This window comes from Heliconius melpomene, chromosome 6 (assembly GCF_056956725.1).
Source record: "Heliconius melpomene rosina isolate 202511_hmr_F chromosome 6, ASM5695672v1, whole genome shotgun sequence".
NCBI classification, from domain to species: Eukaryota; Metazoa; Arthropoda; class Insecta; order Lepidoptera; family Nymphalidae; genus Heliconius; species Heliconius melpomene.
In genome coordinates, this window is record NC_140394.1 from 7479606 (window position 1) to 7494584 (window position 14979).

At 34.5% G+C, this 14979-nt stretch overlaps 2 protein-coding genes across 10 annotated transcripts in view; both read right to left on the reverse strand.

The window, feature by feature from the left end:
• LOC146538297 (mannosyl-oligosaccharide alpha-1,2-mannosidase IA-like) overlaps positions 1-9149 on the reverse strand; it is a 52961-nt gene extending 43812 nt beyond the window's left edge. Inside the window, exon 1 of the mRNA XM_085186343.1 lies at positions 8438-9149. Within this exon, the coding sequence (XP_085042469.1) occupies positions 8438-9046 (609 nt within the window). The 5' untranslated portion in view covers positions 9047-9149. The remainder of the gene's footprint in view (positions 1-8437) is intronic.
• Positions 9150-10375: 1226 nt separating this feature from the next.
• Positions 10376-14979, reverse strand: part of ec (ubiquitin specific peptidase echinus) — a 46632-nt gene continuing 42028 nt past the window's right edge. For 8 of the 9 annotated variants that reach the window (XM_085186337.1, XM_085186336.1, XM_085186335.1 and 5 more), the window contains one exon: positions 10377-14897. In XM_085186337.1, the coding sequence (XP_085042463.1) occupies positions 10599-14897 (4299 nt within the window). In that variant the 3' untranslated portion in view covers positions 10377-10598. Of the gene's footprint in view, positions 14898-14979 lie in introns of all 9 variants that reach the window. The other variant, XM_085186329.1, reaches the window with a different exon arrangement.

Below are 14979 nucleotides of genomic sequence, written 5' to 3' on the forward strand. Positions count from 1 at the left end.
TGGTATCTAGTTCACATAATGGCGGAAAGCAAATTAATTCATTTCACGAGTCTCACAGGCTCCTCTATCTGTGGCGATACGTTCAGGCCCGAGGGTGTCGAATATCAGAACTATCGTAATGAGATCGGGTTTCTGAAAACGGTTACCTTCAGCCGCGTCGCCTTTGAATGCTGGTTTGACGTGCACGACTAATGTTATCATGATATGAGGGGTATCATACCTTTGCATTATACTCACCCAGTATAAATGACCTATAAAAGGAGGTAAGACCTTTGTGAATAGGATTCTTAAAAATTGTTTTATATTTATTTTCGCTGATTTCATATTGTAAAATCTGTATGATTTTAGTAAAATGATACACAGAACACGCGCCCGCTATTTGTAGATGATACCGAGCGGAAAATTGACGGTAGTGATGGCAATCACGTGATGACAGTACAATTACTAATTTATATTTAGCTATACCACTATTAAGTTTCCATTCATCAGCAAGTATTTTATATGTATAGATACATACGAGTATTATGTTTTAGTCTCTGCCTTTTTAACCTTTATATACATCATCATCAATAGCCATCTTTTGTCCACTGTTGGACATAGGCCTTCCCCAATTCTCGCCACCACACTCGATCCTCAGCTCTTCGGACCCATCCGCATATATATAGTTAATAAGAAAATAATAATTAATATATTTTTAACCATTTCATTTGCACATTCAGTCTACTTCTAGCAACTAATAATTTAAAGTTACGATCAATATTAGATATAGGATTATGAATGATAAGAATCCCCGCGGGTTGCTCAGCAGTTCATTTCGTTAAACTTTTCTTTGATATTGCTGAGCGAGCGTGCGGTTATATTCTAAACCTCTCGATTATTTATGTGGCTAAACGCTACCACAGGCGTCCGCATCCCCTCGGACCCTCTTCCCTTTGCATGTCAGTACATAAAGACGAGTAATCGCCTACGGTTGCCGCTGAGTGAGTTTTTCAATTCGGAAAATGGTTCAAGAAATTAGGTATCTCAGGGGTTCATATTTCACGCGAGCTAAATCTCCCCGACTCGTATTTCAACCTAGCAGCGCATTTTGAAAACAAAAAGATTTCCTCGAGACTTTTTATATTGGTCGTAAAAAAATGGTAAGTTAAGGCAAAGGAGAACAAAACGCAGAGTGGTGAAATAAATTTGTACAAAACGATGAAATCGAGGACCTAAAAGTTAAAACGAATTTATATTAAGTTAACCTTGTAACTTTACCGTACGCAATTCCGTTTAAATTGCGTGATTTTTCTGATACATTAAAGTTAGTTATGTTCATTTTATTATAATTTAAATAATTATATTATATTTGCCTGCTATGACTTTTTAAGACTACTAGCAATAGAAAAATTACATTTATTTTATTAAAATTTATGAGACTATTTCCGATATCGACACAATTAACTAACAAAACGCAAAAACAACCGCGACCGGCAATTTGATATGTATGTAGGTATATAAATTACTGAAATATCATATTGTTAGTAAGTAGACAATAGAGTAGCCTTGCAGCGTTCATACATTTACTGAAAATAACAAAGTGTTATATAATTTTTTGTTTTTAGTAGTGTTAGATCTTTATTATTTTAGTGTTAAATTAAACATTCTTACGTTTGGTAGCATAATTGCAAACTTGCTATAGTGATATGGGTAATTAAAAATTATTTACACACAAAGTCAATTTCATTGTGAGCGAATTTGGTTCATGGTTTTACCTCAACAAGGCGGTTTTTCAAATATTTTTTTAATCAATATTCGTTTTGAATATACCTATATTGCAGTTCGTTCGTTTCGTGTAATTTATAAATACTTTTAATTCAATTGTATTCCGTTCATTTATTTCTTTGTAGCTCTCATAACACATCATGGAATGTGGAATTTTAAAACACTTACGTTATTAGCTAACTTCAATTAAAATAATTCTTTAGGCTATCCGACAAATGTTAATAATATCTATGAGGAAAAACGTAATAGCGGAGGAGTTAAGATGGTGTAGAGTTGAAGAGTAACATTGCAGAAATAAATCTATTATTACTGTAAACATTACCTGCAAACACTGGAAACTCTCCATTCGTCATATATGATGATGCCAAAACTTATTAAAAATTGGAGGCAAAAAAAAGTATAATTTATAATAAAATAAAAAAATGTTACAAAAAATTTAGCTGTAAAACAATTGGTCTTCAAAATAAATCGCCATTTTAAGAAATATTATTTGTTTTTACGTGAATTCAAGAGCATGATCTACGACCTCCTTATCATGACTTTATTTAAAACAATGATATTGATTCCACTTATACTAACGGAATATAAAATATCGAAAACAACATAATATTGATAAATAAATTATTTACGAAGAAAATAACTGAAATCTTTTCCTGTAACATATATAAATCAATAAGTCGTTTTTAAAAGAATTCTTGTTTCCTTTTTTGTGATATAAGAAAAATGGTTTATTATATGAAAACTTGCCACAATGGGGTTAAAAGGAATCAGAGCAAAGAATGGTAAGAAGAGAAATATTGATAAATTATAAATAGAAATAAGTAATAGTAATATTTTTTTTTGTTGTTAGAAACTCTATTATATTTGAAGATATCCTCATAATCTTATATGTAATTGTTGTTTAGCTTGTAGCTGCGACCTGCACAAAGGAATGTAAGAGTTAAGACACTCCTTTCCCATTAAAACACTTCCGTTCTACACTTTTCGTCGAATTCTGGAGAGATAAGATGTTGAGCGACGGAGCTCAACGACGCGCTTTCATCGTATATGTAATCTGCGTTTTAGTCCGAATGAGCAGATAAAGCCTAGAGACGTAGACATGGGCGTATCTAGAGATATTTTCCAGGAGAGCCTTGACTTTAAATTCGAACTTGTATTTTTATATAAAGATTTTTATATTTATTTTTCAGCCCTCAATTTTGTTAGTAAAAGGTTTGGGGCACCAGTTTGGTCTGCGGTGGGCCTACATGCCCCCACAGTCCCACGCCCATGGACGTCGATACTTCACTCATTCTTATAGTGTCTTAAAAAAAATATATTTGATAGTTTCCTTCCATATTTTCAGTCATATTATAAAACTAAATGTCATATTATAATTCTGTCATGTACATAATATAATAATTCTATTTAAACTAGTGTTCTATTTAAACTAGTATTCTATTTAAACTGCGATGTAATAAAATTTTATACTGTATTCATTATACAAGCTTTAATTTTTTAGCCACACTAATAAAAAAAAAACATCGTAATGTAACACAATCAGATATAAACCGTATCGTTCCAGAGATCACATAAGTTAACATACTAAAATACCAAAATACATGATATCCGTTCGGCAAAATCAGTCTTAACTATTCAAAGGGCCTGACGAGTTTTTTTGCAGTTTGCGCTTATACGAGCAATGCCATATACGATACCCTCCAGTGGAACAAACTAATTTAAGTAATGTTATTTTAAATTGTTCTTATTAATTATAAATATGTTAAATACTAATTATGATTCTATTTAACCATCACCTATCTTCTGTATTGTATAGTGCAGCTACAGATATCCTACTGAAATATTGCGAGTTAAGTGACAGAACTTAATTAGTCGTAAGTTTTACGAGATTTGAATCGACAACCATCACGGAGAGTTCCGTACATCCTAATTGCAATACGACAGTGTTATGTTTTTTTTTGGCAAGAAATATATCGAACATAAATAAATACACGGGTATTAACTGTGTCGTGTGTAAAAATGTCTAATCCGCAGCGCAAGTTATGATTATTTTATCTTTCATTATTTTGCAATTGATTGAGTTCCTAGAAATTGATAAAACAGATAAAATATACAATTTTCGTATTTAAAAACAATTAAATGATAGCAACCAGACATGGTCATGGTAAAACAGTGACATTGAAAGATTTTTATATCATATATTTTGCCTGGTTTCCAGAGGAAATGAAAATATTATATATTTTATTGCTTCAAATGGAAATAGAACCTACAACCTGTCGCGTGTACAGTCGCACGCTTGTGCCACTGCGCCACCACTGACCCTAATTATTTTTAATGTCAGTAAAATATTATTTACCAGTCGCTATTAAGTAAAATACACAGTAAACAATTCGTTAGTAAGGTTTAAGCATTAGCCAATGTTTGAAGCTAAGCGACAAACTTCGAAATACATATCGACGCTAAAAGCTTCCCTAACGTTTAAGGAAGCCGATAACACAAGATACCACAACGATTCTTGCTAAATGTTTACTGGAAATAACGCTCGCTCTTTACTTGTAGCTAGTATAACTAAATACATGTACCTATATTCTAGAAATCTTATTACAATAATATCATAAGACTTCTTGTTAATGATATAATAAAGTATGTAAGTATCAAGCTTATATAAAATATAGCAATGAACATACATATATTACTTTTCATTTGGTTAGATGTTTATTTTTTTCAGCTTCACGATGTTTGCTTCACGACGAACTCAACGTCGCAATTTGTCTCGATAACAAAGCGAAAATTTAAAATACTTGAATGGGAATCGAACCCATAACCTGTCGTGTCCTGCCTGACTGGCCTGGTAATATTTCAGTCATTTAAAATCTAATCAGCTACATATAGGTATTATCCCTGCAAATAAGCAGGCATAAAATGAATGAATGCTCGTGAATAAAAAATATAAGCGTCGAATGCAGACATATCAAGTTACGCTTTCTAAATAGTATTGAAACTGTCAAAAACATTTATACTGTTTCATTAACTTGCTTTTATTGTTTCATATTAACATTCGTATGTTTTTTATTAATTGGCGTTCGCGACGTATCTATATATTGCAAAGTAAATACTGTCTAAAAAAACGTAATTGCAGTTTAAAATAAGAAAAATATTAGTTATTAGAAGGTAGGTATTGAGGCCGTTGTGACACAGCGGCACGGCATCTGACTGTAATTGCAACGATAGTGGGTTTAATTCTCGTTCAGAGAAATGCATTATTTTCCTTTCTTCGCTGAAAAGTTGCACTTTTTGTCAAGTCTATTCCATTTAGTATCTAGTAACTAATGGCTATATATAATTACTTCAAGATAATCTAAAAGAAGCGGATGGCTACAAAAGAAACGTTAATTATAATGGTGACTAATTGGCATCGTTCTTGGAAGGAAACAATGTACTCGTCCTAATAAAGTTAATTGAAGCGGTATATGTACGTTTGTGTGAGTGAAACCTACTAAATACATTTTTTTAGCGTCACGCTGTATCCCGCATACAGCAGTTTCCGCCGAATTTTCGAGGCATTGCGTATTGAGTTTCGAGTTGCTTCGAGTTATTTATGAATACCAGAGCAAAGAAATGAATATGTTAATTCATTCCCCAAGTAGAAATCGACCCGACAACCATCGCATTTAGATATAGTCACACGCTTGTGACCACAGCGCCACGACAGGCCTATAAAAATAAAAATAAAAATATATGGTTCTTTATGCAGACATGTTCAGCACCTAGCGAGGTAGGTAGAGATAACCTATCTATTTGTGAAGAACTGCGTTAACATACGCACATTGCGAATTAAGTGGCAGCCGCATTTGCCTATAGGTTTTTAATTAACCTCAGCGGAGATCAAACCTATAACTATCGTATGACAAGCCGAACTAACTAAGTTACAAACATCAGGAGTTCGATTTATTGGGATGGTCGAGTGAAGCCAAAGTTCGCAATCGGATTCTTCGCTTTATTTAATTCAACCCCCGACAAGTTCTCAGCCGGTCATGCACTTAGGTGCTCTGAAAATCGCTAAATTCTGTAAGAATATAGTTTTCATTTGATTTCTACTATACTATATTTAAAAAATATTATACCTGTTTATATGAAATCACGACTTTTTCAAACATAAACAATTAGGTATATTACAGAATTGTATATAAACAGCATAATAGACGAAGTCATTTAATTGCACAAAAACGACAAAAAACTGTAATAAATAATGTTTAAAATTGTTATTATAGTCATAAACATTTTAAGTTCCTACGTGTGAACCAAACACGTAATTTAGTAACGTGAAATTTTTCTACCTATGTATGTTTATTCGTGAAGAATTATTTACCTTTCTATGAATTATTCTGTATTCTTATATTTAAAGAACAAAAAATCAGCTTCACGCTGTATCCCGCACGCAGCAGCGTAAGCAGAGGGAACCTAGTGTTAAGACACTCTGTTCCCCACTTTCCGAAAATATTACATATTTTATTTCCACGAGTGGGAATCGAACCTACAGCCTGTCGAGTTTACAGTCACATTTTGTGCCATGCCCCTGCGCCATGACTGGCGTCAATTCTGACTATTTATTATAAATATAATTTTAATAGTTAAAAAAATCTCAGCTGCAAAGTGCACTGAAGTAGTAATTGTGTCTTCAGTGCACGCTGCACTCGATGGCGTTCAGGACGATTGTATTTAAATAAATATTTACTCGTTCAAGTCTTTGTAAGGCATAAAACGATAGAGATATTCTATTTTTTTTTTGTTTGTGTTTGTGCGGCTTTTTTTAGGCATAGTTGTGCAGTAATTATTTCATGATTGTGATGATTCATTAGAAAAAAAAACATACATGAAACGTATAAGAAAAAATATTATTGGGTGTCTTTATTAATGCAATAGAATACAAAACAAGGATTTGTCAATTTTTAATCTATTTGTCTGCGTTTGTTCACGCTAATCTTAGAAACGGCTTAACCTATTTGAATGCAGTTTTCATAATTATATTTTGGCAGACAATCGTTAACATTTAGTGTTTGTTTTATTTGAATCGATATTAAATAAAAAGTATATATAAATATAAAATATTTTGTTAGACAAAATTGTTGATATGTTTCATTGAATTCAGGCGAAGGTGAAGTTGTACTTCAGTTTTTAATATATTGTCTATAAAATAAATAAAAATAATCGTATAGGGTTCAGGCAGAAGATTCCGCGAACATTTGAACATTTTTGTTATTAAAATTAATGAAATATACATATAATTCTATTCAAAAGTATCGCGGTTGTGAGAGTTCTTGTGTGAAGCGAGGTCACCAGTTTCGTCTAATGTGTGTCAACCGGGTACGAAGTACGAACTATAGCGCGCATCGGATTCCGCGGGCCGTTATCGGTAGATACTTACTTGTGTACTACTTTGTAAAGACAATATATTCGTGTAATCTTCAATAATAAAAAATTGACAAAATATTTTTTAAACATTTGAACATTTTTAGTACAAAAGAGATATTATTTAAATTTGTTAATAATCCATATCCAGATAAATAAAAATATTTTTTATTAGCAAGATCTTGTAATTTATAGTTTTATCTATTTTATGTCAATATATTCTTCAGAAGATTTTACAAAAATTGTCTATGATTAATTTAAAAATGGTTGTTTGTGTGCGAAAAACCTAAAAACTTGAAAATTTAATAAATTTTAAAGATTTAACATCCTCAGAATTACTGAAAGAATATAAATGTACTGAACTTTATAAATGAATTTGAAGACTGCCACATGTGACAAAGGATTAGTCTTACCTAAACTATAAGGAATAATTACTGTGACCCCTTCCTCATTATGTGAGACATCCCTTTGTGACGTCCCTTTACCAAATGTGATGTCACATATATTTGCAATTTTACACCTTATCTAGAAATTATTCAATGAAAATAGAAATTCCAAAACTATATTTGTATATTATTGTTTTAACTGTGATGTCACACAGTTTAGGAGTGATGAACAATCACCACAATTGCACCTTACATCTTGTCACACTTTGTCAAGAATAAAACAATATACAAATATCCAACTAAATAATTTATGTGACAAGAGATAATTAGAAAGCATTAAGGTATATAAGTTGATTTGATCTCTCAGAGTTGGACACACAAACAGCAGAGTATTTGATTTAATAGCAGTTCCCTTTTTTTTATGGATCGCCAGGTCACCTGCTATGGTAAGTAATCACCGTCACCCACAATCCCATGCCAAAGGATAAGCATCTTGCCGGCCTTTAAGGAGATAGACACGCTTACCTATGTACCTATTTGGTTCTCAAAGATGTAGGTAGGACGATGCCGATGTACTTATGTTCTTAATAAGAAATGTAAGGAAATCTTGTCTGGGGCTGCCATTAAATGAACTAGTTTTAAAGTAATGTAAATAACTTGGAGATACATTATTGCTATGTTTATTTATGTTGATGAGGAAATTTCAGACATTGATGGCAATCTATGGTTTCAAAATTAAAAAATAATAAATTACAGTTTTGGCGAAACAATGCATGGTGTTAAATACTAGCATTTATTGTTTGATTTGAGCTGAGAGTGGGATATCATAATTTCAACAAAAATGTTGAAAAAAATGTAATACCATCAAGTAAACTCACCTCTTTAACAGTATCTCTTTTTTGGATTACATCAGGATTAGTGCTGGGATCAACAGCAGGAACAATATATTTTTTTATGGTTTCATCACCTTTTAGATCAAGTAAATCATATTTCTTTTCAGCATTGTTTTTGACTACTGGTTCTTCTATAGCATTGACAGGAGCTTTACTCGGACCTTTTGATGAAGAAATAGAAGGTGCTACATCAAAATTGGGTCTCTCGAGAACTTTCATACCCATGTCTTCGTCTATCTTTGCACGTAGGCGATTCCTATCTTCTATAACATGAGGATCGTCACCCTCTTCTCGATGACGAACGATACCAACGACAGGAAAATCACCTACATCATTTTGAGCAAGTGGCGGAGGCATTAAAAGCTCTGGCCCTGCTTTTTGTATCCGTTTATATACATTATATACACTATCATTTACACTTGTCGAACTTTTGAACTCTGGCAAATAAAACAGTGCTCCTAGCCATACAATCGCAAATGTCAAAAGCACTGAAATAATCAAATATTTTTCCCGGATACGAAATGAGCGTCGAGAAATGGACGGCACAGGGACTCCGTTCACAAATCGTTGGTACGTTGGCAGAATTCCCGTCATGTTTACGTAAACACAGTTATCTACTATTATCCTAAATAACTAATGTCAATTTTTTATCAGGCGACCCGTCATTGGTAGTAGCCATTAAAGAACTGAGTTGAACTGAGCTGCCACCTGCCAACTTGACAGACAACTTCATACGTGTTTTTGTTCTATATGCATTATGATATCACAGATTAAACATAATAAAAACCATAAACTGTTTTACTGCTACTGTATATTATTAAGGTAAGTTTGAGTTTAGATAAGATTATAACAGGGAGAATAGATAAGGAGGACCATCTCCGTGTATGAAAAGGGGTCCATCAAAACATGTAACAGGATGGCGCTACGATACCGTGGAATAAATTTTAAAGAACGCAACAAACGATTTTAGATTAGTTATTTATTTTCTGCAAAAAAGATTCAAACAACTCGAGTCATTAAAAATTTCCTATTTTCTCAATATTGCCTATTTCAATCTCTAGTCAAATCAAAGGTTTAGTCAATAGAACTGTAGATTCTGTTTGAATCTTTGAATCAAAACGATTAATGGTATAATTATAAATTGGTATTATTAGCTACGTGGCACATTTTAATTCAACCTGTTTCAAGTAGTACAACAATACTTGCACAAATTAATAATGCTACAAGTTTTACAATCGTTATACTTTATCCCGCATTTGCGAAATGGTCAAATAGAACCTAGTCAAAACGCTCTGATTCTCCAGTCGAAAATTAACGGGAGTGGAGCCTAATAAAATTTCACATAACGGTTAAAGATATTTATTTCCATTAAAAACACATAGGCCACTTACATGGAAACATTATTAACATAGTAAATAATTAAAGTCGGTCGTACATTAATCAGGTTAAAGTAACACATTTTGTTTACTCATTCAATGCATTATTTTTTTTTTTTTTTTTTTAGGGTGGGTAGCTTTTAATAATGAATTCTCTTAATTGTGTTTTAAATGCATTGAATGAGCTTACACTCCTTAAAGTTGGCGGTAGGTTATTGTAAAGTCGTGCCCCCTCGTAGGTAAACATTTTTTTACCAATCTGTCTTCTGGTTTTAGGTAAAATCAATAAACTCGCACGTCGCGACCGCAAGGAACGATTTGTTGCAGATTTTAATTTTACAAAAGCTAAGTTACTATGGATCGAGTCGTTTAATATTTTTTTAATAAGTAAACAGGTGCTGTTTACTTATTAAAAAAATTTCACATATTAGTAGTCATTGGCCAATATAATATTTAAAGCATCATAATTATGCTTTTTGAAAAGCATTTTTAACAATAATAATATTATTTATATTTATAGGATAATAAAACAATAAATGTATTGAAAAATATTTATTACAGTCATATTTTTTTATCACGAGCATACGTTTTATTTAGATTAAACTAGCTATCTATCATACAGTAACAAAACTTATATATAACATATATTAAGTATAGTCAAGATTAAAAATCTTAGAATTATGGAGAATTCTCAAATGAGATCAGTCGCTACTTACAATATCTTAATGAGTATTAATAATATTAGTTTTTTAATATGTATCTTAATTTGTTTACATTAACTCTGACGGCGCGTGTTGGGCGCTCGGCTTAAACTTAAAACGAGACAAGTAAAAATCGCAATCAGAACAATAAGTAGCGTGAGGATTAATTGATTTCTTGCGACATAAATTACATAGGGTTTTTGAAGCATTCGATGCCGCTGTCATATTTTCACTAGGATAATTGCCATTTATTTGAGGCGGTATCGGAGAATCCGTTCCACCTTTTGTTCCTGGCTCGAATGAAACAGATTTTTTCTGAATTTTTGAGTGTATGAGTTGGTAGGGGTTGCAGTTATTATGGGAATATTGATACTGTTCACTGTTTGAAATATCTGAATTATTGGTTTGATTGTATGCTGAAGAGCGTTGAGATTGAGAATTAGCATAATGTCTTGGTTCTGGAAGCCGAGTTTGATTGTTATCATTATTATCGATATAAAAATTATTAGACACTTTTTGATAATTTCCATTGTAATTGTCAATGGAATTGGTTATTTCTCCGTGTGGCGGTGGGACTCTTTGATAAGGCGAAGGATTATTGGAGTTATTGTATAGCGACGTGTTGCTCATTTGAGTGTAACGACTAGAATAATCAGAGTTAGCATAGTTTGTCGGTGGGTTGTAGTAGCTCAAATAGGCAGGTGAATTGGCGGGTAAGCTTTGGTAAAGCGAATTGTTATTTTGTACGTTTGGATTATATGGACGATTTGCACTATATGAATTATTTGGAAGAGTTGGCGCAGCTTGTTGCTGTGGTTGTCTGTGGTAATAATTGTTATTATTTGTATGATTTGCTTGATGTGAATAAGTATTAGGTACGGGCCTTTGCCCGTTAGGTGCATGTTTTGTTACGTAAGCAGAATTATGCGTAATGGGCGTCAGTCTGTTCGCTGGGTTTTGGCTAAAATTCGGTGGGCTAGCGTTGCTTTGATTAGTATATACAGAGGGTGGTTGAGTGTACGGTATCGGATTACTGCTTTGTTGAGAATTAGCAGGCATTGCTTGATATATATGGCTACTATCTGGCACAACTGAATGTACAGTATTCGAGAGTATCGGCGAAATTGTGCCTTGCATAGGAGTACTTTTTTGTGGATTATACTGCTGTTGAGGGCGCGTTTGAGCAATTTGGTAAGACGGATACGAATTTTGTACTCTGTAGTAATCTACATGTCCCGTATCACCGCACGAGGTTTGTGATAACGCCGATATTGTCGATCTTGAAGATTGGCTATCAAAAGAGTCAGTTCTCTGAAGCGATGATTTTTCCGACTGCAGGGGAACTGTTGTAAGCTCTGGTCTATTCAAAGCAGATTTTAGAACTCTCTCTAATATTGGATTAGGAATGTAACTATCATCTTCTTGATCCTCTGCAGTAGCAACCAGTATAACCTGGTCACAAAATGATACTGATTTTTTCTTAGTTTTCCCCCGATCGCCGTAGATATCAGTGTTCGCCGATTTTTGATCATTAAAATCGTCTTCCATTTGTTTATGATCTATCGAGGATGACGATGCCCGCCTGTTGTATATTCTATTATTAGATTGATTAGAACAGTTAATTACATCACGGCTGCTATTAGTGGAACTTGTATATCCTCCGTGAGGTCTGTCTCCATCATTGAATAAATTATGAGAGTTTTCAAATTTTGATGCAATGTTTCTTACATTATTTATGTTCTCTTGAGATATATTGTCATTAGCCGTTGTCAATTGACAGTCTAATGATCCTGACCGTTTTAATTTTATGGCTGCTTGTTTAGCCTGTAGCTCTCTCAGCCAATTATCACCAGCAGTGCCAATGTTATCTAATTGACCTAACTTTGCTGAGTCACTCCTTAAAATTTGACTTCGTTTTTCTTGTAATTGAGCCAATAAAGAATCTTTTGGTATTTCATTTTTGTCATATGTCGTTTGTTCACAAGTACTCGCTAAATGCTGTTTTAGTTTTATCAGTTCGTCATGTAACGGCGTTAAATCTATCGGGGGTGGTGGAGGAGGAAATTCTTCACTGGGTTGTCTTGAGTGATTCACAGAATTCATTGGACTCGGATAAGGAGGCAAATCAAACATTTGCTGCGGTGGCGGCAGCATGGCACAGTCAACTACATCAATACCATTATCGAATACGTTATTCAAATTTTGTATGTTGTTGTGAGGTAAAATTGAGCTCTGTGGTGTGTCTCTTTTAACGGGGCTCTGTTCTTGATGTATCATGGCTTTAGTAACAATAGTAACTAAAACTTGAGATGTATTTGGAGAATCATCCTGCTTGTTGTTGTTATTATTAGTATTCATTTGGTGTCTTTCATAAGGTGGTAAATATGGCAGCGATTGAGGCTCGTCACCAAATTGTTCAGAAAAACCCCCGTCTTCCTCATAGTCTTGTGTATAAGAACGTTCGGTGTGAGATATATTCGGTAGTGGTTGTTCTGGTCGTTTCTTGGCGCCTTGTTCTGATACTTCTGGCTCAAACTTAGTCCCGCTAAGCTGAGAAGTAGTTCGTAGCGGTGGTGGCGGAGGGACTTTTGCCGCAGTAAGGATCTTTACAGCACTTCCATGGAAGCTTTTTCGCATTAGCTTACTTCGCTCCAAATTAGGATTTGTTCCACTTGCCACAGAATATTCTAAATGACCTTCCGAAAGGTAACCGCTTAAATTTGTTTTATCTTCATTTTTTCTTCTGCCTACATCTGCATCATCCACTGAAGACACTCGTATTTCTTTATTATTAGAGACGTTCTCTCCATCCGCACCCTCTGTTAAATCTGGCATAGATCGATTTTTTCTCCTGATTAAACCTCCCATTAATAATTTTCGTCGAATTTTATGTTGTTTCTTGTTAGCTTTATCTTTTGTGGGTTTTACTTCAATGCATTCTTCTTTTTTCTCAGGTGCTATTGTTATTTCTTTACGAGTACGGCCTCGGTCTTCGCTTCTAGAACGTTTTTCTCTAACTTTCTCTTCTTCTCGCGATTTATGTCTTGGAGGCCGCTCTCTTGGTGGACAATCAATATCATCTTCAATTGATATTTTAGGAGATTTCTTTGAACTTTTCTTTTTGGGTAAAGTGGCATAAATTTCAATCGTAGGCGAATTTTCTAAACCACCTTTAGTGTTTCTTACAGGAGCTAGTTGAGGAATTTCAGTAACTCTATTCATTCCTGCCATACGGCGTTGCAGGCTACGCGTTCTCATTACACATGTATTGTGTTTCATCCGAGCGAAGGTCATAGTATGGGGATTATTGTAAGGTGCATCCATCGCAGCTCGCGCTTTAGCTGCTGCAGCATCACATAAAACTAAAGCAGTTTCAAAATCTGCAGCATCTTCTGCGTGACGCGATTTTTCTAGTAATCTATCGGCTTCCAAACAAAGGGCTTCGCAGTCACCTCTTGTTATTAGCTCAGGGATTTGAGCTAATTGTAGATTATGTCGCAAGCCTTGCTGGAGAGGAAGACTGTCCGTTGAGGATAATGAGTAAGAATCATACCCAGCGTCACAGGACCCACCACTTGATAGTTCACCTTTTCGAGTGGGGCTACTGGGAATGCTGCCTCGCCCTCTTGAATACATATATGGACTTTCAGCGGTTGATGACGTTGAGGATGCACTATTTCTATCCCCACTCCAGTTACCAGAGTCTCTCCGCGCACGCGGTCGTTCTTGGCTGTCCGAAGCAGAACTGGTACTGAGACTTCTCGCTAATGGGGCGCAACGACTAGCTTGAACTTCTAATATATTTTCTACTGCCTTTCGACTCACGTAGTCATTTTCAGTGTTGGGTCCAGGTGTTACTGCTCTTCGAGCGTAACCAGCCGCTGGTCTCTCCGGAGCTGGTGTAACAGCTCTTCTGGGCTCAGGCGCAGGGAATGGCACAATATCTTTAGGAGCATGGCGAGTATCACATGGTGTTCCATCCACTGCTGCGTAAAGTAGCAATAGAGGTTGAAACCTACCTCTTTTACATTTCTCAACAACTTGGGACCATTCTGGACCTATTTCTTTGACATCAGCATCATCAAAGTATATCCATAAGCGTAATTTGCTATGAAAGAAAAAGGTAGAGTAATGTTTTCCGTAATAAGTGACAAGCCCGACAAGTCGATGAGTAGCTCGTGCTGCCCAAGCCCGGTCTACACATGCATGAAAGGCATCTGTAGGTCTTAACTCTGTGCCTAAAGCTGCGTAAACAGCAGCTACGTGTTCCGCTGCTGGTCTGTCTGAGTCCCAAACCACGCCTATCGATACTACTTCAGGCCGATTCATTAAAGTCCTGCAGATCTGTATTCTAGCACCACAGGTGTTCTGAAAATTAAAATACAAATAAATGTTAATAAATTATTTATTAAAATAAAATAATAAAAATAAAAAAATCATATTATGTATA